The sequence below is a fragment of the Asparagus officinalis genome, chromosome 3 (genome assembly GCF_001876935.1).
Source record: "Asparagus officinalis chromosome 3, Aspof.V1, whole genome shotgun sequence".
NCBI lineage: Eukaryota > Viridiplantae > Streptophyta > Magnoliopsida > Asparagales > Asparagaceae > Asparagus > Asparagus officinalis.
In genome coordinates, this window is record NC_033796.1 from 28,216,609 (window position 1) to 28,239,213 (window position 22,605).

Sequence of the window (22,605 nt, forward strand, 5' to 3'; positions counted from 1 at the left end):
TTTATATCTGTCAGTTTTGAGTGGTTTTCCCTATGTTTGGATATCTTTCAGCATTTTTTGACGCCTACACCAGATATCTAACAACCTTCTTAATATCAATTCAACTGAAGTGAAATTAACACGTGTAAACAAGATTATCTGATAACCTTCTTTATCTCAATTCAACTGAAGTACTCTTGAATGGATATTTCTTCCTTACTTATATGTTCCAAAACTTAAGACTGCATGTGCCATTAGAGGTGCTGCATCTTCACTTATTCGTAAGATGGGGGAAATAGCGTATTATTTTCATCCATGGGTTGCATAGAAGCTTCTAATCTATTGTACTTCATTCATGACTAATATAGCAGGGCCAGCTCAATATCCTGAATAGAGTTGGTCATAGCAAACTTAACGCGCTTTAAGTTTGAAGGGAATATATTGGCCGAGACAGATGGTATATTTTTCTCCTTGTGAACTTTTATTAGCGCCTTGTGATACTTTTATTAGAGCTGCAATACTGTTCTTATATATTATCATAAAGATTTGCTTAACTTAATTCACAGCTAATGGGCTTATCAGAGGTATGTACATTCGCCTCACAATATTTTTACATGTTCTGCTGTGGCAACTTCATGTGATTTCATGAACTAATTGCACCATTTTCGAATTCAATGAAGATCTTTTCTGCTTATTTTTTAAGGTATCTTAGTATGGTGATTGTGAGAAATATGCTGCCAGAAGTTGCATTGGACAATTTTTTTCCGCGTTTTTTGGCCTTGCTGAAAATGTTCAATAATCCATAGAAAAAGTTCGCCATTAGTTCATATATAGTCATTTTCAATATTGATTGACAATTCTATGGCAATAGCAAGAAGAGTCTATTCTGCAAGTAACTTTGCAAGATATTATCCAAATGATAATTATGCAAACTTACACTAAAATGCATATAGTATGGCGAAGATATTTTGTCAGTTGTTTTAGTTGGGTATCTATGTTTCTGTACGCCATAATTTACTCTCATGTCAGTAACATTTTAGTTTTAATGTTGACAAATGTACAGTAAAAAGACTGATTACTTAAAAAAGGTCTACATCCTGTACATAACTTATGTTTTAAACGTATCTTGGTGTTAATATCCATGCCAATCTTTATCAGCCATTTTCAATGTTATACAATTATGTAATAATATGTGCAATGAGTAAAAACTTGGATCGTATCACGATTCCTTATAGATAGCATTTGGGCTGTGCAGACCACATGGACTCATTCTAGAAAGTTTCTACAGTTCACGTATTTCTCCTTTAATACACATAGATGAATTCTGTGGGATCATGTAGTGCATGCTTAATCTATTTAATCATGAAGCTGCATCCTTTATCCAAAACTTTGTCTAACATAATTGCATTTAGAAGTTGTTTGTATTATTCCTAGTGATGGATCAGTTTCCAATCTTTTAAAGTGGCCAGTTTGTGATCTTATAGGAATATGATTGGCATATAATGAACATGTCTGATTTCAATTTTGAATTACTTATGCTTATGCTTCTTAAGCATCTTGCAATTGTGTCTTGTCTTCATTCTATTCTTTTGGTAACTGTTCAATACAGTGGGAAATAAACAGTGGGTTTAAATCTTATCACTGTATGTAAAAAATTAATATATATTCACATCTAGTTCTCGAGGGAGAAATACAGGTAATATTATTAATTGTCATTTCATGTGGTAAACCATACTCTCTGTTTATGCATGATATGTCTTTCTCTCAGTTTGTTATTCTCAACCCATCTTTCAATAATCCAACGCGTTCTGGTATTTTCTGTTTTGGCATTGTTTTTTAGTTTTCTTATTCATTATTCATTTTGCTTCTCCTATATTTTTGGCTTTATCTCTGTGAAAATAGCATCTTGTACCTTTGTAATTATAATTAGTCGCTTTCCTAGTTTATTAACCATTTCTATGCGATCAATGTTTAATGAAATTTACTTTGAGTGCTTTGTAATTTTGGAATATCATAGTTTTCTCAAATATCCATCTCTAGGAATTAGGATGAAGAGTATGCTACATGTTGACAATTATGTCCACTACCAAATATTAACAAATATTATACTTGCTGTCTGTTGGTAGGTGGTGTTTTTGTTGACTTGTTTTTATTTTTCCTGCAGAGCTTTTAATTTGTTTGTACCTTTCTATCAGCAGTATTTGTGGCATATTGCTAATGGATAAGACAGAGATGGAGGCTGTAGATTTCAAAAATTCTACGGAGAGCCAAAGCTAATGTTGTTGTGGTGTTAGTTGAGTATGGATTAAAAATGTAGGCATCTAGAAAAGTGAAAATAATAGCAGATAAGCTTTTGGATGAGGCTGTTAAATTACAATATGAAATAATTGTTCTGCCGGCAAGTTAATATAGCCATTGAACATCGAATTCTTCATCATGTGTACATATGTAAGTAAGTTTATATTTGCTTCCTATTACTTTGTGTGTGATTGATTCAATCATTTGTTGGTCTTCAAATAATATTCTTTATATTTTAATTTTCTTATTCTGATTCTCTTTTTTAAGGGGAAGAAGACAACAACATACACTGCTATGTGCAGCAAGCTTTCTAATCAAAGTGAATGTGAGAATAGGGTGGTGGTTGATGGAAACCCGATCACAAGCAGAGGGACAAGGACTTCCATGGAATTTGCGCTGGCCATAGTAGATAAGTTCTTTGACGATGCCCTCAATCTTGCAAGAAGCCTGGTTTTTGTATAATAAGCTAATAATAGCTCTGTGGTAGAGAGCTGGGCATATGAATGTAATCAGCACTTTCTGAATAAACTAAGTTGCATTCAAATGCAGAGGTGTAGAAGCAAAAACAAACATTCATGTTATATCTATTGAGTCCTATACTTTAGAATGACATGAACGTGAATTTTGGGTTGTTAAATGTAAGTTGGGGGGAGTATTTGTTTGAGTTGCTTATAAAATCTTTATTTTAAGGTTTTACAGTAAAATTCATATTCATATTCTTTTTAAATTTTTTTGGGAAATTTTATTTACATTTTAAGGTGTTGTCTGCTGGTATCTATTTGTAGTTTACTAAAAAAATATGTTAGCTTACAACTTGAGTGAATGTTACAGTTTTGTTCCTGGAGCTGTTAATGTTATTGATAAGAGTATTAAATGCGTTTATCTAATGTTTGAATGTGTTGAGTTTGTTTTATTTTTGTGTTTGCATATGTTTTGAGTATCTAAGAGTATTTCGAGATTTGCCAAGGGTGTTCATCTATTTGTGTTTGGATGTGTTGACATTCTTTGATTATCTAATGATTATTCTCCCATAATACTGAATATTCATCTATTGTTTATATTTAAAATCCAATGCCCTTAAAAAGTTACTCATCAACCTTAATAATAATATTTGATCAGACACAGTTTAATGAGTGTTTTGAAATTTATATGGGATTGTGAAATTTTCATGCGTGAATATATGTACTCACATATTACATATTGCAAAGACTTAGTCAAGCTTTGAATGCTATGAGCTTGGACTTACATCCACATCATCAAACATTACTATTATGTATATTCTTGTGAAAGTATTTGATTGATCAATCGCGTTATAGATGCAACCAGTGTATTATCGTCCAATCAATCAATAAATATAATTTAATTGTTCAAATGTTGAATGTTTAGATTATGTCTATATGTTTGATCCATTACTTACATTCCATAATTTTATAACAAAACATTATAAATAAAATTATAAATTTTAAACAAAAAATAAAAATTTTACCACGTGCATTGCACGTGCAATCCAACTAGTATAACGAAGCATGAAAGTATATTTTGCAAGGCTCTAATCAAATTCATGTATCGAAATTAACTAATAAGCAAATCCAACGTGGACCAGGTTCAAATTAAATTCGAAAATTTAATAGATCTATAACATTTTGAAAACAGTTTATGGTAAACTATCATTTTCACTAGAAAATTGTCCCCTACATTTTTTGTTTTATCGTCATGTACATTTGCTAAGTTATTTATTTTAACTTTTCTTGTGTATGTTCATATCCACATGATGTACCAAAGTCACCCTCATCTCTTAGGCGAGTTTCTCTCATCATAATTTCTCTACGCACGGATGACAACATAATTGCCAAAAAGTAACGACACCCCCTGGCACATGCAACCATCCCCAAAAATTTCGCTTTATTATATCAAACCTCTTAATTCTTAAAATCACAAATTCACCCTTACCACCTGGACCCTGGGAGCCAGTGAATACGTAAAGGGTTAATAAGAGGTTGTTTGGTTCGTTTCCTAAAAATCAAGAAAAGAAAAAGGGTACATGAAAATTAATAAAATATTATTTTCATCCATTTCCATCCCTAAAACTCACCATAACATCTAATAAAATATTATTTCCATCCCACAACTCATCTCATATCATCTCCTAAAAATAAACCAAACACAAGAAATGTGTCACATCATCCAACTCCCACAACTCATCTCATATCATCTCCTAAAAATAAACCAAACACAAGAAATGTGTCACATCATCCAACTCATCTCATCTCCATCACAAAAAATAAACCAAACACAAGAAATGTGTCACATCATCCAACTCATCTCATCTCCATCACATCTCATCTTTAAAAATCACTCACATCATTCAATAATATGGTGGCATCTCATCTCATCATATTAACATTTCATTTCCACATATTTCCCCCCCAAAAAAACTAGAAAATCGATTTCTTAAGTGTGGGTCACATAATTCAATAATATAATGACAACTCATCTCATCTTATCTATTTTTTTTATTTTTATGAATGAACCAAACATAAGAAAAGAACATATTACAGGAAATATGTTGCTTATAATTTATTTCTTTATTTTTTTAGTCAACCAAACAACCTTAAAATAAATTTTCTTAAAAAATCACCCACATCATCCAATAATAATGTGACAACTCATCTCTCATTCTTTGATTTCCTTTTTTTTAGCCAACCAAACAATCTCAAAATAATTTTTCTTAGAAATAAGTTTCCTATTCTTTGATTTCCTTTTTTTTAAGGCAAACAAACAACCCCTAACAGTGAAAGTGTAAATATGTTCTCAGTCGGAAGCTATTAGGTTCTATACGCAATAGCTTTTAAATTCTAGGGTTCTTTATAAATATAGCAAATTACCTGTTTGATAAGTACACATTGAATTGCATCGTTATCACCATAATGTATGTCTGAAAGAAAGGCTAACAAGGAGAGTGCGCTAATAAATAAATGAGCGTGTTCTTTAAATTTTAGGTTTTTTACTCTTCAGATCCCAAACCACGTGCAAAACCCGAGACCAGCAGACGACTGACGCGTAATCATTTGTGGGTTAAATTAACGTTAAACTCACCCGCCTATTCACTCGCAAGAATAAAATTCACGCCAAATTATCAATAGCGCCAAACCAAACTTGTATTTACACTTCGGTACTTCAGGGTTAAATTCTTATTACTACGCAAGGCAACGACGAGCCAACCTTCACGAAAGCGGGTCTTCATGTAAAAAAAAACCCCTCTGTCTATCGCTGGAAAAATAACAAATACAAAAGAGGGGAGACGCCAAATCTGATCAAGAGAACAAAACCTCGCAAAATCTGCTCACAAGCGAGCCTCCGATCGATCTCCGCCGTCGATTGGAACCTGTCGGAGCTCCGATCAAGATTTGGATCCAGATCCGATAACGCCGGTGGATGGAGCATCGATCATCGGCGATAAGAGATTATTTTGGTTCGGATTAGACTGGATTGTGATCGAGTCGAATTTGAGGAGGAGGAGACGATGCCAGGTCTGCTGAATGCTCCAGCTCCGGCGAAGTCACCGTCGCCGTCGCTGGCGGAATCAAAAGCGATTTGGTCGAAGAAATGCGATCATATCACCTTCGATCAACTCCAGAAGGTATCGATCCGCTCATCGGATTCTTCCTGTTTTCTGTTTCTATCCAATTGTTAGATCAAATTTTTGTTTACTTCTTGATGCTTTTAATTAGATTTATCGAGGGAAATATTAGTTTTTAATCATTAGGAATTATTGGATTGATATGATAGGATGTAAGTGATTTAGAGGCAAATGTGAGAATAAATAACATTAAGTTTTTGGCTGTTAACTATAGATATGTTTGAATTTTTATTATTTGTTTAATTATTGGTTTGATGCTGCTGAGACTAACCATCAGTTCTAACCTTTGTCTTTCTAGTCGGTTATTGATGCGAGAGATTTATAGGGCAATGGAGAAAATTTAACCCTTCTAATTGAGATAAATAGGCACATTTCCAGTTAGTTATGAAATGAGTTGACATCAATAGGATAACTGGACTAATTCCTTTCAGAATGTCGATATGATCAAAAAGAGGGGGAAAAAGAGTGTTCCTTGGACATCTTTCTCTTTGAGTTTGGTTTTGGAGTGATGAGCAAGTCGAAGGAATTACAAGTTCTTGCTCTTCTGATTTTTATGTTCATCAGATAAGGGAACTTTCCTGGTTTAAATTGTTTCTTCAGTGTAATTGTTCGTATGTTTGTGATGTTAAATTTTAGAAGGTAGCTAATCACTTATTTATAGCTACAAAGTGTATCTTTTTTCCTTCCTTTTTTGTGCAAGAAACTAATTGCGCATCTACTGGAATCAGTTTTGGAACGAGTTGCCTCTCCAAGCGAGACAAAAGCTCTTGAGGATCGATAAACAAGCCCTTTTCGAGCAAGCTCGCAAGAATCTCTATTGCTCGAGATGCAATGGATTACTTCTTGAAGGCTTCTCGCAGATTGTTATGTATGGAAAATCGTTGCAGCAAGAGGGCGCTTCCTCTTACCTTTCTAGAACAGGGCCCACCTTGAAGGCCCACATTGACAGTGATTCAGATGATATGCTGGACCCTTCTGTTCACCCATGGGGAGGGCTGGCAGCAAATAGAGACGGGATACTAACTCTTCTGGACTGCTTTATAAATGCAAGGTCATTAAGGGTGCTTCAAAATGTAAGCTGATAGTACTCGAGCATTCCTCCACTTACTATTTGTACTTCTAGACTGAGAGCCAACTTTCCAATTCTTTATTATCTAAAGAAGAGTGTTCCTTGGCAACCTACCAAATGAGGTGGATGGTGTAGCGATGAAATTAGGCCATTAAATACAACTATGATGTTTGTTTTACAATTATAAGATAGAGTTAATTGTGATAGACCCCCTGTAATTATGCCTAACTCCAGATAGACACATGTAGTTCTATTTGAGTGAATAGACCCTTTAGTTCTGTTTGTGCGGATAGAACCCATGAATGAACTTTTGTGACACTTTTAAGAGGCAGAAAAAAATCACTCAGGGATTATATCCGCATTTGAGCAGATAGTACAGAGGTCCTATCCACACCAGTAGAACTGTAGGGGGTCTATCCATAATACGGCGATAGTACAGGGAGTCTATCCGCAATGAATCCTATAAGATACTAGAAACATTGAATTGTTTTACTAATACGTAACCCTGAGACTGCCTGTGTTTAGGTTTTTGATAGTGCTCGAGCAAGGGAACATGAACGTGAATTGCTATACCCTGATGCATGTGGTGGAGGTGGTCGTGGCTGGATAAGCCAAGCAATGACCAATTATGGCAGAGGGCATGGTACTCGAGAAAGCTGTGCATTGCATACTGCCAGGCTTTCTTGTGACACACTAATAGATTTTTGGTCCGCATTGGGTGATGAAACTAGAACATCCCTTCTACGGATGAGAGAGGAGGATTTTATTGAAAGGCTAATGTACAGGTTACTTTTCTTGCTTCAGATCTTCCTTTTATGATATTAAGCCGTCTTTTGCATAGAGTTAAATTCTTTTCAATTGTGAACCTACTACGCAATCATCAAAAAGAAATGTGCTAACTCTGGTTAATGTGATTTGAACTTTTACTGATACCAAGAATATGAATAGAAAGATTTGCAGCCCAACTGTTGATGCTACTTAAGATTGTTGTAATCCAAGAACTGGTGCCAATAAGTTTTCCGTGCAGCATATAATTGGAAAGTATTTATCTCCTCGTGAATCTGGCAGGATCGTTAGCAGCTGAATTTTTAAGTCATGCTGGTATGTTTAATTTGGGAAGAACTTTCAAAAGTTCCACAGCTTTGTGTTAGACGTATATGGAAACAGATGAATGAGTTATTGGTTATCTTATTATGATTTTCAGTATACAAACATGCAAGTGCAATCATGTGTAGCAAATCCAACACATGCAAGTGCAATCATGTGTAGCAAATCCAACAAATGCAGTCCATTTGTGAGCTGTGATGGACGTACTATGTGAAACCCACTATTCTTCATATGCATCTATCTTTCCTAATTTGTACGCTGGAGGCTGGACCAACTTAGTATTAATAAACATCCTTCTACTCTATATCTGTCTCATATAATTGCTTCCTTTTGCTTTATGTTCAATTTTAAAAGTATCACGAGGATTAGCTATTTCCTTGATAATCACTGATGAGAAGAAGGTAAACTGTATACAGGCAATCTAAGTTATTCTTTGAGATACCACAATTTATTCACAATTGAATCAGCAGTAGAACTGAGAGTTAGTTGATTGGTCCAAATGGATAAGGCAAAATCACACTTTTTTTATTCTACTATGGTAGAGGATGGTAGATATATGAGATAATAGCATATGCATCTTAGCTCATGATAGTTAGAGTGAGTAGTGGTATTAAGTACAAACAGCTGCAGCAATAACAAGATAACCTATATTCAAAACCTTCGAGTTTGAATCCTTCTCTTCCATTTAAATTTTCTGTAGCCCATCTGCAGGACTGAATTAACAACTATTATATCCTTTTAGTTGCCTACATCCACATTCATCCACGCGTATCTCTAGTCCTATTGCTCTATGAACTATGATCATATCATTTTTCCTGAATGATGGACTTATTGGCATTCATTGCACATGCCAAAACTATCTTCTCAAGTTATTTGCTTATCCTTGATCGGAGCGGCCTTTAACTCCTTAGTCCTTATAGAATAACAGTTTCTTGTTATATATTCTAACATGTTGTCATTGATTCGCCTTAGCATTGTTTTTACTACGTTCGTCTTTTAGGCATACTGAATTGTTTCTTAACTGCCGAACCTTTTGACCTCACACTCTAATTCCTTTATCTTTTAAGGAATAAAATGATATACAGTTGTAATAGCACCTTCAGTGTTCTGCAAATGGGATGTTTTGTAATCAGGAGATTGGCATGTAGTAAATTGCAAATTGTAGGTTTTGAATTTCTTTTACAAGATTGGGGTAGTGGATTGGAGGAAGGACTAGTTAGAGTAAAAGCAATTGCGAATTGTACAACTTGGTAACAAAGAATGAAAGAAATGAATAGCTGTAGATGGCAAACAGAAAACTGAATATGTCGAAAAGGGTCAGAAAGAGGATGAATTAGGAGATAGAATCAGGAGATTGACATCCATCAGTACATTGGAAGCATTTTCGTAGAGAGTTTTGGATTATCTCCATCCCTAAGTATTTCAATAGATGTTGAAGCATCTAGGAGGTTTAGGGTTGTCCCTTGATTGAATGACGTTAACCTGCAGAGCCTGTAAGATGGGTGTTCCTGCTTGCCAACTGGCTTACTAGGTAATAGTGGTAAGGCTTCTTCTATTTGCATTTCCTTGGAAAAATCGAGTTTCAACATATTATATAGCCTGGTCAAATTCTTGTGTTGCCTTCTAAATATATAGTGGTGGTAGTAGGACCCTCTTTTGATGGGAGCATAAACCATTGTATCAACATCCCAAGCATGATTATCTACATCATCTGGTACGTCAGTTATAGTTATTTTGAAAAAATCTGCATGTTTCTTTGACAGAACATAGTGGATCTTATGTAGCATTTCATCATTTTTCTTTCTTTCTTTCTTTCTTTCTTTTTCTTCTTCCCTCTGACCCTACCGTACTCCAGCTTAGTAGTTTCCACCGCCTGTCTAGAGTTGAGCCCCGGGATTTGACGGCGGACTTGAAAAGCCACCTACAGACGCTTTACGCCCAATCATTCCGGATAAGACCGAAGTGTTTTCTAGGTAAGGGTCCTGTAGTAAGAGGAGTAGTTATGAACCCTGTAGACCATTCCTGTGGCGGCAGGGAAGGGAGAGCCCCAATTGGTTATTTCATTTCGATTTTCTTTCCCTCTCTTTTCTTTTTATTCCCTTCCATCATTCCTCAAGTCCCATAGGTTAAGATACCATAAAAGACAAGAAATCTGCATCAAATGAAGGGACAGGCCATCCTGCATTTCATATATTGAATCTTGAAAATATGGAACTAAAAGTAGAGAGAGGAAAATCATGGCCAATTGGTTTAAAGGATAATTCCATTAACGTTTATGTGGATCTGTTGCTTTCACGGTCTGTGTTTAGGTTCAGTTAATTACTTTGATTGAGGGGAATGTTGTATTCATTAATATACCTAGATCACTAATGTTAACGGCACTGTGAAAATTTTCACGTTACAGGTTTGACAGCAAGAGATTTTGCAGAGATTGCAGAAGGAACGTCATTCGTGAGTTCAAGGAACTGAAGGAATTAAAGCGCATGCGGAAAGAGCTTCACTGTACAACTTGGTTTTGTGTTGCGGATACTTCTTTCCAATATGAGGTACTCTTTTCTATTTTTATTATTATCATTTAATTTTATTTGATTTTCCTGACAAAGTTTTCTGGGTTTTCTTTAAACTCTGAAGAGTATTAAAGATGTCTCACTAGTCACTCCCCATATTTATTTTAAGGCTGTAGGGATGCAATTTCCGGGAACATCTCATTTTTATCTCACTGGAAGCCTTATTGTTTTGATAGTGTAATCTAACATAATAAAATACTTCCACAACAGAACGAATCACCTAATAGGAGATGTTCCTTCAATAAATTAAACTAGCTGTATTTTGGTGCTGTGCTGTTTTCAGGTATCAGAGGATACAGTCCAGGCAGATTGGCACCAAACCTTTACAGACTCGATTGGAACGTATCATCATTTTGAATGGGCTATTGGAACAGGAGAAGGAAAATCAGACATTTTGGAATTTGAAGATGTCGGTATGAATGGAAAAGTTCAAGTCAAGGGACTTGATCTTGGAGATTTAAGCGATTGCTTTATTACACTTAAGGCGTGGAAGCTTGATGGTCGATGCACTGAGCTCTGTGTTAAGGCTCATGCAATGAAGGGGGAACCATGTGTCCATCGCCGGCTAATTATTGGGGATGGTTTCGTAACAATAACTAAAGGTGAAAGCATCAGAAGTTTTTTTGAGCATGCTGAAGAAGCTGAGGAAGAAGAGGTATATCTTTACAGATTTGTTGTCGCATTCACAGGAAAATGAACTGTTCTAAAAACTAATTATATATGCTGGTAAGTGAGAACAGAATATGAAAAACATGGGTGATTATGCATAGATAAATGATGTGAATCTCATGTTCTTTCTGTTTGTTCACTTCTCGACCTTGCAGCAAACATGAACAGAAATTTGCAAGGAACACTTTTTGGTTTTCTTTAGTAGTACATGTTCTCTAAAGTTTTGTGAATGTGCATCTGCAGGATGATGATGCCATGGACAAGGATGGAAATGAAATTGATGGTGATGGTTCCCGTCCCCAGAAGCATGCCAAGAGTCCTGAACTTGCAAGGGAGTTCCTCCTAGATGCTGCAACTGTAATATTCAAAGAACAGGTGTGCTACAAAAGCAGCTTGCTTTAGCCTTCAAAACGTTTCTCACCTATTTTAGGTGTACACTCTGCTAACTACTATATCGCTAAAAAATAGTATTAACTTGTGGATTATTCTTATTAAGAGGCTACTATAGATAAAATTTATCCAAAGGAACAAGGTACGTTGTAGCCCCCCACAAAAAAAAGGACACGCATGGTCTTATTTTCTAGATGGTGGAGCTTCGTTTATCCATATCTTAAAAGATATGTTTTGTTTATTATCTTTTAAGAAAAAAATATTGTAGTAAAAATTAAGGAAATATATGATTTAATATGAAATGTAAAGAAAATCATGTTACACCACATGGTTTACATATCAAAGAAGCATTTGGTGATTGTCAATATGCATTTGTTAAATTTCAAGAGTTAAACATTAAAATACATTATAAAAATAGAGCACATATTGGAAAACTGTCCTAGATAGACATGATATGCAGTATCGTCTGTATGTATGAAGGACATGCATACGTGTGAAAAGATCTTTGCAACAACTATTGTACTGCAAAGACTAATGTGAGGAGGAATTCTGTGCCCAAATTAGAGCAGTAAGAACTAGAGCTCTGGGTACATTCGATGCACATGATAGGCCTTTGAGACATGTGATTCACATTCTTTGAAGCTTACCACGATACCCACGTGTGCACACCTATGGATATACGGCACCAATAGAAATTAGGCTAGGCTTCTTTATTAGCTCCCTTTATTGAACCCAAAGGGTTTTGATATCTTGGCTATAGCCCCCTTTATTTCATTTCCATCAGCTTGTTAAGACAAATTATATTGTCTTTCCAGGTAGAAAAGGCTTTCAGGGAAGGTACAGCCCGACAAAATGCACATAGTATTTTTGTTTCTCTTGCTCCTGCAAAGAAATCATTACGTTAGAGAAGCAGGTATTTGTTTCTCTCTTTTATGTGGTTAATCGTTTGAATCAGATCAGCTATTGGTGGATTTTGATAAATAATGAAATCATCTGACAGATCAAACTTCTCGAAGAAGAGGAAAGAGAAAAGCGTGAAGAAGAAGAGCGAAGAGAGAGGAAAAGAACAAAAGAGCGAGAGAAAAAGCTTCGGAGAAAAGAAAGGCTCAAGGAAAAAGAAAGGGAGAGGGAAAGAAAACACAATGAATCAAACTCGCCTGAAGTTTCATTATCAAAATCTACAAATGACTCTCCCACAAGTGCTCTTGACAACTCTTCGCCTACTATTGCAGATTCTGGGGAAGCTGTTAGTGACCCAGGGGAAGTTGTCACTGCACACAGGCCTAAAGATGAGCAGTCCGCTAATGGATGCACTGATACAAAAAACCTGAATGGTGATATCCCACATCACCAATGTCATGTTGACGAAGAGTTCAGTGTTAGAGATAGCAATGACCCTTTTATACTGGAGCAATCAAAATCATCTAGGAGGAAATTGAGGTTGAAAAAGAATTCTCTTCCAGGTCAGGCATCCAAGTGGTATGAAGATGGCGTTCATTGTGATGAATCTGATACCGTGTCAATGGATTCTTCAAGATTGATAAATGGAGGGCATAGGCCATTGAGGGAAAGGGTCGTGAAGACCAACACTAGAACTTGTAATACTAAGTTTAGTGAGAGATACAATTCTCTGAGCAACAGATGCAGCTGCAGTCAAAATGGTGATTACAGGCCAAAAGATGGATATTACATGTCTACCATAAGACCAGTAAGGGATATCAAAACTGCATATAGAACGGAGGCAAAAATGGATATGCCGAGATCACTGTATCGAGGTGCTAAATACAGCAATGGATGTTTTATTCCCGATACTTGTGTTCCTCCCAAAGGGAAGCTTTCTTCCAGTAGTCTTAAAAGAGATGTTGTCCATACAAGGCAAGTATGGGAGCCTATGGATGCTCGGAGGACAGGCACCAAAAGTAATTCAGGTTGTGATGTTCATTCCAGAGCTGCTGTTATGGCCAATCACTCTGAAGGAATTCAATTTGATAAAGCTGACGCTGAATACTCACCTGAGAGCACTGGTGATCTGTCTAAAGCTGAAACTTTGAGTAATAACTATGAGGGTTGTGAGGATGGCAGAAAGACATCCAGTACTGGATTTGTGACAGTAGTGAAGTCTGATTGTTACTCGAAGGATCCCATGAGCAACAGTTGTGGTGATCCAACAATGAGCTCATCAAGTTCTGACAACTGCTCTTCATGCCTTAGTGAGGGAGACAGCAGGAACACTGAATCTTCGTCAACTTCTGATTCTGAGGATGCTAGTCCACAATCAAAGGGAAGAGATGATGCTTCACTCAACAACTGCAAGACAAATGGAGTTAGTTCTTTCATGAGGTCAAATTCAGGATTCCAAGTAGCAGACTGTGAATCTGTCTTTCCCGTTGAAGAACTAAGAGAAGCTGCCCAAATTACTGACAATGGGAGTTTTCTATTCGATACACATCCACAGCAGCGGCACATCCTACCAATGCATAGCCAAAGCATCGACGTGCCAGCTTTCTCCTCTCCAGCTGCAGGGTATCACAACCAAAGCGCAGTTTCTTGGGAAGCTTCTCCTAATGGATTGATGCCATTTCCCCACCCTAACCACTTTGTTTTCCCACTGAACCCTCTTGGTTACAGTTTACCAGCACCTCAGCCTTCAGAGTTTGGCATGCAGTACAATCCCCTGCAAACTATAACTCCTCCTTTGTTTACTGCACGGCACCATTCTCTGTATCAGACTGACAACAGGGTGTATGTTGAGAATCCTGGAGAGCAGTTCAATAACTTCAAGTTTGCTGAGCCAGTGTCCAACGTGAGCCCTCTTGAAAGACAATATCGAGACCGACAGTTGCCTTTGAAACTACCATCAAAGGGACAAAATGGGAGTGCAGGGAATACTTCTAAGGTGCATGATGATAGCTCAGTTTTCTCTTTGTTTCATTTTGGCGGCCCATTGGTTGGGGCTACACAAAATACTACTGGAATCTCAGCTACTGCTGATATTTCTTGCTCAAAGGAGGACACAACAATGGAAGAGTACAGCTTGTTTTCTACAGGTAACAGCACTAGATTTTCGATTTTCTGAGTGCATTACATAGGTATATTGGTGAAAGAAGAATGCTGTTGAGCGGTATCCCTATTTGGTGTGGAAGTGTGAGAGCTTGTATTCGGTCGGTGACAACAAATCATGTTTTCTAAAAAAAAAAGTATATTTTCGCATTTCATTGTATTTGGAGTTTTGCTTTATAGGTTTTGGGTTGTCGAAAGAAAACTGTGAGTGTTCTATACGGTCATATTATTTTTCTTATGTCATGTATGAGGTTAATCATTTTTCCAACATCTATATTGAAGCTCTTTCATAAAGGTAGAAGACATGGTTTTTTTTATTCGGAATATTTTCAACAATTGGTTCTCAAGGAAGTGCATTTGTTTTTATTAAAATCTAAAGGCTGCAGTTTTATTATGCACAGTGATAGAGGTTACACCTAGGCTGATGCAGTCTAAGCTGAGGCGATATATCTCAGACTGTTGTCATTATTATCCCTGTTGACGTCTGCTACTTTTGATCTCTAAACTTCAACCTTTTGTTGAAAAAGCTCTGGAAACAAATTCCCTTCCTCATCGTTTTGACACATCAAAATAAGCATATTAATTAGAGTTTTCGAGCAACCCATAAATGTACCCAATATTAATTAAATTATGATCCTTATCTTGCTTTCATTTTGTAAAATTTTAGGACTCAAAAAATCTATTTTCTTTGAACAAATTAGGAACATAACCCGGTTTTTTTATTTGTGATGTTCAGCGAGGTAATCGTAATTCTAACCTTTTTACCTCTGGACACTCCGCATCAGTTACTATACGTTAGTGCTCTTCACTGTCTTTCAGCCTCATCCGTTGGTTCATCGCTTAATTTGGAAGTTCGATAGGTTATAAAATTGTTTGAGCTGCAAAGCTTTGCAGAATATGGACGAACTATAAATTTTGTAAAGAATGATGAATATCGCTCGAATTTTGAATCTGGAAACTCCCTCCTTCCCTCTCTCTCTCTCTCTCTCTCTCTCTCTCGTAACCGAATAGCACCGAGTCTCAGTGTGCAGATGAGCGGACCAGCGTAGTCGGTTCAGTGAATCATCTCCCCAAGCAACACGTGTGCGTAGCCACCTAGCCACGTAAAACACCGCACGCTCTCGTCTCATGCCACGTACTCCGGCCGCACACGTGCTCTTCTCCTACCTCCCCTCTCCTCTCTTTATAATCCCCACTCCCTCCGACACTCAAACTCATTACATGATCTCTTCTTCTTCCCTCTTATTCCGTCGTCTAATCAGTAGTTGTAGTCTTTAGTATTATCAGCGGTCGACGTTGTTTTGTGCAGCGTAGTCCTAGCATTTTCAATCTCTCTTCTTCTTCCTCCTCCTCCTCCTCCTCTAATCAAAGCTTCAAATCCCCGACCCCTTTGGTCAGAATGGCCTCTGGTGGAGCTTTCCCTCCTCAGACGCAGGAGCGCCAGCCTGGCAAGGAGCACGTCATGGACCCCACTCCTCGGGCCGCTAGCCACGACTACAAGGCCGCCAACAAGCTCCAAGTACCAATCTCCATCCCCTTTCATACATCTGTCGTGTACAAATAGAACAACTAGCTAATTAACTGATTGGTAATTGCTCTCCATTAATCTTCAGGGCAAGGTGGCGCTTGTGCCGCGGAGACCTCCGGCATCGGCCGAGCTGTCTGCTTGTGCTACGAATGCAAGGCGCCACCGTCGCCTTCACCTACGTGAAACACAAGAAGACAAAGACTGCCAACGACACCCTCGCAACTCCTCCAAACAGCCAAATCCAGCGGACTCGAAGGACCCATCGCCATCCTACGTCGCGACTGCGGCTTCGAGCAAGAACTGCAAGAGGCGTCGTCGAGGCAAGTCGTCCAGAGCGCCCTTTGCCCGCATGCGACAATCCTGCGTCCAACACGGCGGCCGAGCAGTACGTCTCGCCCGACTCGCCGAAGATCAAGCGAGGAGGGCAGCTGGACCGCGTCTTTCGGACCAACATCTTCTCCCACTTCCTCACAACAAAGTACGCGCTCAAGCACATGCCGGAGGGCGGATGCATTATAAACACCACATCAGTGAACGCGTACAAAGGGAACGCGAGGCTGTTGGACTACACAGCCACGAAGGGGGCGATCGTGGCGTTTACGAGGGCGTTGGCGTTGCAGGTGGTGGAGAAGGGGATACGGGTTAACGGGGTGGCGCCGGGTCCAGTTTGGACGCCGTTGATACCCGCCTCGTTTCCCGAGGATCAAGTGAAGGAGTTCGGGAAGGATGTGCCGATGGGCCGGGCCGGGCAGCCGTACGAGATTGCGCCGAGCTATGTTTTCTTGGCCTGCAGTGACTCGTCTTATATCAGTGGGCAGGTTCTCCATCCTAATGGAGGAACCATCGTTAATGGCTAAACGATGAAAGAGAGCACGATGCGTGTTTTGGTGTGCGGGTGTTTATGGTGTCAAATAATGTTTTGTTTTAAGGATCTGGACGTATACCGTATGTGGTGTAGCTGTGGTGGTATTTTGGTACTTTTGTTATGGTTTCGTAAGTTTTGTAATGATAAAGAGTTTTCTGGTATGATGATGATATGTGCTATGCTAATGTACATATGTGCTAGCGCTCGATATGTTTCGGGTTTCTAATATACTTTGAAATTTCTCGCTGACTTGGATAAGTATTTTGTGAATTCGACTCAGCGATAAAAATGAGGATGATACTCAGTTATCCAAAAAAACAAAAAGGATACGCGGACTTAATTTCCTGCAAATTATAACTCTTATTAAACTGTTCGTTTCAAGTTGAGGGTGACATCCCTAAAAAAAGAAAAAAAGTTCAGTGTGAGTGTGACGATAAAGTTCTAACTAGGCTCAACATGATTTGGCGCAATGAATTGATTTATTATCGGAAATGGAAAGTTTTAGTAAGAAATAATCAACATAACTGAAGTAACAATGGGGGATATTGTGGAAAACAGAACACACACGCGGAAATGAAGGATTATTTTTTAAATAGACCGATTTTGCTAAATATTTATCAAAATCGATCTTTTTTTTTTGCGAACAGGCAAAAAGAAGTCGATTTTAAAAAGCGTCCAGCTGAAAACATACAGGACTACTAGTCCCGTATGTTTTCAAGGACACTAATTACTGATTAGTGCTCCTAGAAAACATACGGGACTAGTAGTCCCGTATAATTTCTGAGAGCTCTTTGGCGTTCAACAAAACATACGGGACTAGTAGTCCTGTACATAAAACAAAGACTTTTGGTCTAGATCTACTGGACTACTAGTCCCGTAAAAAAGTCGACTATTTAAACAGTTGTGCCTACATTTGGGCACAACCGCTATTATCAAACCCATCTCACTCTCGATCTCACTCTCAATCTCTCTTCTCTCTCCCAAACCCATCTCACTCCCTCCCAAACCCATTGAACTCTATCCCAAACCCATCTCACTCCCTCCCAAACCCATTGAACTTTCTCGCAAATCCGATTGCCACACCCAAACCCGATCTCCATCTCTTCCAAACCCGTTCTCTCTCTCTCCCAAATCCAACTCACACCCTCCTCCCTCAAATCCGACGTCGTCTATTATCTCCGATGCCGACGCCGTCTACACTCTCCGACGCTGACGAGATCCGAAATTTTATCAAGGTAACAATTTCATATTTTTTCATAAATTTCTCAATTTTGTTTAGTTAATATTGTATATCTAGAGGTATATCTAGAGGAAATAGTTAATTATGATCATCAATTTGTAAAATATCTAATTTGTATACGTTAAATTTTAACTCTTCAGTTAAAATGGCGAATGAAATTCCGATTATTTACTTATTCAATGTGAAATTGAGTGTTGGAATGAATAATTTGCCTATATAAAATATTCATGTTATCTAGAAATTGCAATTTCGATGGAATGATGGAGCAAATATACAGAGTTATCAGAATTAATCATGCTGAAAATGTCATTAAGGTCTTCTGTAATTGTCCAATAAATAAAAACAAAACAATTGCTATAGAGATCACCGCTGATGAAGAATTGAATGACATGATACAACCTGCGGATAAACAAATCGCAATTGAGTTGTTCGTTGAAAATATTCCAAAGTCTGGGGATGTCGAAGTTTCGTATGCTCACGGAGAGTTCTCACGCATGCTTGAAAGTCAAATCTTGTTATCTCAAAGTGCCTTGCACTTAAAAAATGACTCAGGTGCAATGTCAAGTGACATGTTTTACAACGCATCATGTCCTGTTTCAATTGATTTACCGGTTGGTGGTTCTATAATAGAAGAGGACAAAATGTAGATGCTGATGATGATAGTGAAGATGTTGAGTCCGAGGAGGAACGTCTTGATATTATGCAGTTCGCAATTGGAGAGAACAATGATGACGCAAGTTGGATGAATGAATATTGCGTGAACAACGATTACGTAGAGTCTGAAGAACCGTTGCCCGAAGAGTTTAAAATGATGAGTGGATAAATAACTCACAAGCTGAGTTAGTTGAGTCTGGTCCTAATTTCGATCGACCCGAGGATATCACTTTCAAAAAAAGAGATCTATTCGAGAATAAGGAAAGCTTAATTTTTGCTATACGTGATGGGCAATTAGGAACCGGGTCAAATTCAAGACGGTGAAATCCAATACAACTAGCTACCATGTAAAATGCTACTTCAATGAGAAATATCGAGCCGCTTATACAAGTGCTGCATACGATAGAAATTTAAAATATCCATGGAAGCTTAATGCAGGTGTTAGGAAAACAATCTAACGAGCAATTTATGATCTCAAGTTATTGCGGACTTCATACATGTTGCAATCTGACTGTCGCTAATGATCATAAGACAACAACTTCCGCTTATATCATGAAGCTAATTATACCTGAAGTTAGGCGGGAATTTGATCTTACTCCAGGACAGATAATTACAACGGTTCGTGCTATGAAAGGCATAACTATATCCAAGTTTAAAGCATATGATACACGTATGAAGGCGTTAACTAAAATCTTTGGAGATTGGGAAGAATCTTACCAAAAACTTCCACATTATCTTGCAACAATTAAGAGAAAAAATCCAGGTATGGAATATGAGATAGTGTCTAAGGAGATCGCGTCGGAAATAGAGAGGTTCATCCGGGTATTTTGGGTATTTGGGCCCACTATCAAAGGGTTCTCTTTTTATCGTCCGCTCTTAAGCATCGATGGAATGGAACACATTTATATGGCAAATACAAATAAGTGCTCTTGGTTGTGACCAGTGTAGATACTAACAGTGGGCTATTTCCAATAGCTTTCGCAGTTGTGGAGGTGGAGGATACATCGAGTTAGAAGTGATTTTTCAGTGTATTTACAAATACATTCCGACTGTTCAAAGTCCAAGAGTTATTATCTTTATTTCTGACCGAATGAAAGGAATTCCACGAGCCTTACATGAGGGGTGGAGTGCACCACATCATCACCGTTATTGCTTGAGGCATATAAGAGCTAATTTTAAGAGAAAACATGGAGAGGTCAATTCATAAAATATACTACGGCAAACCGGGTGTGCCACTGACTCACTTGTATATGAGAATTATAGAGAGAAAATTAAATCCCTATCAGTTGAAGCACATAATTGGATTGAACAAAACTTGAAGCCGCTATACGAAGATCGATGAGCATTATGTAAAGATAGTGGAGTGCGTTATTGTATGATGATGACTAATTGCTCTGAAAGTTTTAATGGTGTGTTTAAGGGTGCTCGTGCTATGCCAATTAGTTCCTTAGTTGCAAGGACGTTTTATAGATTGAACGCATACTTTAATAAGTGACGGAGTGATGGTGCAAATTAGACGAGTAAGTACACTCCAAAAAATGAGTTAATGTTGCAGAAAAGGGTTGTGGCTGTAAAAACATATAGAATTGAACCATTCAACGACAATGAATGGGAGGTCAAGAATCATGATGGCACTTACACCATTCATCTCTATGACCAAGAGTGTAGTTGTACTTGTAGCCTACCACAATTACAAAAACTATCATGTGAACATATTTTAGTGGGTAGTTCCAATCAGGATGGTGGCGCTAGATTGCCGTATGATTGGTATTGCTCAGCTTGGTATTTAACAAATAATTATCGAAAGGCTTATAAAGAGAGTTTTCATCCTCCCGACGATACTCGTTATTGGCCTGCCATTTATACAGAATATCTATTACCACCTCAAGTCAAAAGACAAGCGGGATGACCTCGATCTATGCGCATTAGAGGTACTATAGATCAAGGCCGGGAAGGAGCAGTGTCACGCATCAGATGTGGAACATGTAGTCAATTAGGGCATAATAAGTCTCGTTGTCCATCAAGAACAAGTAGATAGCAATTAATTGGTAAAATATTTTCTATTTCTATTGTTAATTTTATTATTGTATTCTTATACATTTGGCAGAAACTAATAAGGTAATATTGACATGTGCAGGTATAAACACGATGCTCCCCGGGCCAGTTTCTGATGAAGTCCTCTATGATCAGCCACGCCATCGTTTAGAGAGCATATCATTTACAGAGGTACTATGGTTCTATGTTTTTAGTCATAAGTTTATACTCACTTGTATATTCATTATGATATTCTAATATTTGTTTTTATTTTTGTGTAGAGAGGGCAGGAGCTGGTTATGATTGGTCATAGCCTTGGCATATGCGTTGGCCGTTTGATGATCCTCGCATCATTGTCCTAGTATCCCAAGCCGGTTTTCTAATTTTCTCACAATCGCGATGGATGAAGCTTGACTGGGCACTGCTTACTTCGTTAATGGATAGGTGGAGGCCCGATACTAACACTTTTCATCTACGTGTCGAGGAGACAACTATTACTCTTCAGGATGTAGCAATGATCCTAGGACTTCACATTGATGGCCCTTGTGTCACAGGGACAGATAGACATGTTTGGCTGACAATATGTGATGATTTGTTAGGACTATCTCCGGAGTCCTTGCCTGGAGGGTATGTTAGATTGAAGTTCTTAAAAGAGAATTTTGCAAACCCATTGCCACACTATGCATCAGAAGTCATGATCCAACAACATGCTAGAACATATATTTTGCACATAATCAGGACGCTTCTTTTTCCCGATTTAAGTAAACATAAAGTGTATTTGAGGTAAGACAGGTCATAAATTGTTATTACTATTTTTAGAAAATATGAATAACACAATTGATTTTTCAATAGGTGGTTACCACTTCTTGAAGACTTTAACGTGTGTGGGACATTATCCTGGGGTAGTGCTGTTTTAGCATATTAATATCAAGAAATATCAAAGGTTGCTTTAATGCAAAATAAAGAGCTTAAGAACTGTTTGACATTGTTACAAGTTTGAGCATGAGAGAGGCTGGTTTTGAAACCATGATTATGTGAGATCAGAGAGTTGGATGGACAGATTCCACTAGGCAGCAGGTAAAATTCATCAAATTTAATCTCGTTTAATATTTAATTTTAAATTTAAATTTTTGAACAAAAATCTATCTTATATAAAACTTGTAGATGAAATATCACTAAAGCCTATAATGAGGTCCCGGCTAGACAGTTAGACTTTTACAGAGGGGAGCTCGGCCGAATGAATTTTTTTTAGGTATGAATTTGAATTGTAATTGTTTAAAGCTATCAGTATATTTCAAAAAACAATTAATATATGGATTATTTTGCAATTCGAGTGGTAGCCATACATACCTTACCTACCTCGTCTACCGCCGATTTGTATGGAGGAACATGACATATGAAGATCCAGAGTTCCTCTCGTTTGTTTTGAAATTATAGAGATGCACGTACCCGATCGCGTGTTTAGACAGTTTAGATATGCTCCACAATTTGTCGAACAAGTAGAG

At 37.8% G+C, this 22,605-nt stretch overlaps 2 protein-coding genes and 1 long non-coding RNA gene across 3 annotated transcripts; all 3 read left to right on the forward strand.

Moving 5' to 3' along the window:
* LOC109832176 lies at window positions 2,317-2,858 on the forward strand. Its single transcript, XR_002244654.1, has 2 exons — window positions 2,317-2,427; window positions 2,545-2,858. It is a non-coding gene; the product is annotated as an uncharacterized LOC109832176 (long non-coding RNA).
* On the forward strand, window positions 5,484-15,096 carry LOC109833571. Its single transcript, XM_020401289.1, is given in 9 exon segments — window positions 5,484-5,917; window positions 6,646-6,990; window positions 7,512-7,771; window positions 10,498-10,639; window positions 10,944-11,315; window positions 11,573-11,704; window positions 12,535-12,598; window positions 12,601-12,632; window positions 12,720-15,096. Coding segments are annotated over 9 exon segments (3,540 nt in total). The 5' UTR covers window positions 5,484-5,800; the 3' UTR covers window positions 14,796-15,096.
* LOC109833572 (glucose and ribitol dehydrogenase-like) lies at window positions 15,314-17,329 on the forward strand. Its single transcript, XM_020401290.1, is given in 6 exon segments — window positions 15,314-16,298; window positions 16,393-16,408; window positions 16,411-16,452; window positions 16,455-16,525; window positions 16,527-16,665; window positions 16,668-17,329. Coding segments are annotated over 6 exon segments (885 nt in total). The 5' UTR covers window positions 15,314-16,178; the 3' UTR covers window positions 17,165-17,329.